Source organism: Penaeus monodon, chromosome 15, assembly GCF_015228065.2.
Source record: "Penaeus monodon isolate SGIC_2016 chromosome 15, NSTDA_Pmon_1, whole genome shotgun sequence".
NCBI lineage: Eukaryota > Metazoa > Arthropoda > Malacostraca > Decapoda > Penaeidae > Penaeus > Penaeus monodon.
The window spans coordinates 28,138,641-28,140,206 of record NC_051400.1 but is presented as its reverse complement, the minus strand read 5'-3'; the positions used below and the strand labels follow the sequence as shown (position 1 = coordinate 28,140,206).

Below are 1,566 nucleotides of genomic sequence, written 5' to 3'. Positions count from 1 at the left end.
TCGACACAGCATTATCTCCAACCGACACCTTACACCCAGAAGGCCAACCCCGCCGGCCTTCTTGAACAGACCGACATTGCGCGCGCGCCCGGTTGAAGGCTGGTGCGCTAAGATGCGAAATGATACTCCAGACCACACTCACCAACACCAACTGCTCGTGGATCTCCTTCTCCTCCGGCGGGAACACGAGGTGGTACACGTCTATGAGTATGAGGACGACTGCCTTCACGTTGAGAACGATGAAGCCCACGACCATCGCCATTATCTCCCACGCCCCCATTTTCGAGACTGGAAAGTAATCGAGAGACGAAAAGAGATTAAAATACTGACACAGTATAAAAATAATCGAGAAACGAAAAGAAGTGATTATAAGGACACTATAGAAAGAAGGCACCCGACAGCGGAAAATGAAACAGAAAATGGTGGCCCAATTAAAAAGGCAATCGAGACGAAAATATAAAAATAATGACCCAATGAAAAAAATGAAAATTATACTACAATACAAAAAAAGTGACGTTTCGAACTTGTCGGGGTCTCATTAGACGTTTTGAAAACTGAATTGATATCCATTTTGAAAAGGAATTCCATTTTCGGAGCTGGAAAGTGGAAAACAATGAAAATTATGCCACAAATAGAAAACAACGTGACGTTTCGAATTTGTCAAGATTTCATCAGACGTGGTGGAAAAACAAAGTCGAAATAAGACATTTTGTTTCTACCGTGTCCTCATTCTAAGTGTGTGTATAAACGTTACGTGCTTGTCTTCAAAAACTCAAGTGCTGAATGAGTCAAAAATGCCATCCCGGCCTCCTTGAAGTACCTGCTCACCGCCTACAGACTCGGCTCAACGAGGATGATAATCGCAGGACGAAATTGCTTCGCCCGACGCAGCTGTATAAGAATATACAAACGCGAACGTGACCCATCACAGAGCTGTTAGATAATGGTATCTTTGACTCGATCTGTTATTCACGTTTTGACACAGTGAATAGGATGTAAACGTGTCGAGGCTTAATGTCTGATGATTGGTGATGATAAAAAACACGTAACCATAGTAATTTTCAAGATACTAATACGTTAACAGGTTAGAGGTTTATAAGATAACGTTTTTTTAATGGACAGCCTAATCGGTCCATATACAAAGTGTTTATTTTCACCATTAATAGGACTTGAAGAGCACTATAAGAATATGGATTTCCAATAGATAATTGTATATCAAGCCAACGAAATGACATGCTTATCCTTACCTTCGTTTGAACCTCCGCCATGTGCATAAATACGAAAACAAACACACGAACATTGCAGATTTCAAAACATATTTTTCACACGAACTACTAATTACGAATACACTGAGAAACTCATCAATATGGTCTTAAATAAGAACTCGAAGCATATCGTAACTAAATCATAGGTTGTATTCATCACATATTTTTCGAACGTTTGCCTGTATTGCGTTTCATTTCATTTTTTCCTGTAAGTCGAGATTCGGCTGTGAAGTCTCTTCCTATCAAGTTTAGCATGCTAGTTTTCACAATATGTAGAATATAAGCCGCTAAAAAACATTTT

General features: G+C 39.8%; 1 protein-coding gene across 1 annotated transcript in view; it reads right to left on the bottom strand.

Annotated features, from left to right (window-relative positions):
* Positions 1-288, bottom strand: part of LOC119581900 (epidermal retinol dehydrogenase 2-like) — a gene marked incomplete at its 5' end in the record, with an annotated part of 6,342 nt that extends 6,054 nt beyond the window's left edge. Inside the window, 1 exon segment of the mRNA XM_037930063.1 lies at positions 143-288. Coding sequence (XP_037785991.1) covers positions 143-288 — 146 coding nt within the window.
* Between the last annotated feature and the right edge of the window lie 1,278 nt (positions 289-1,566).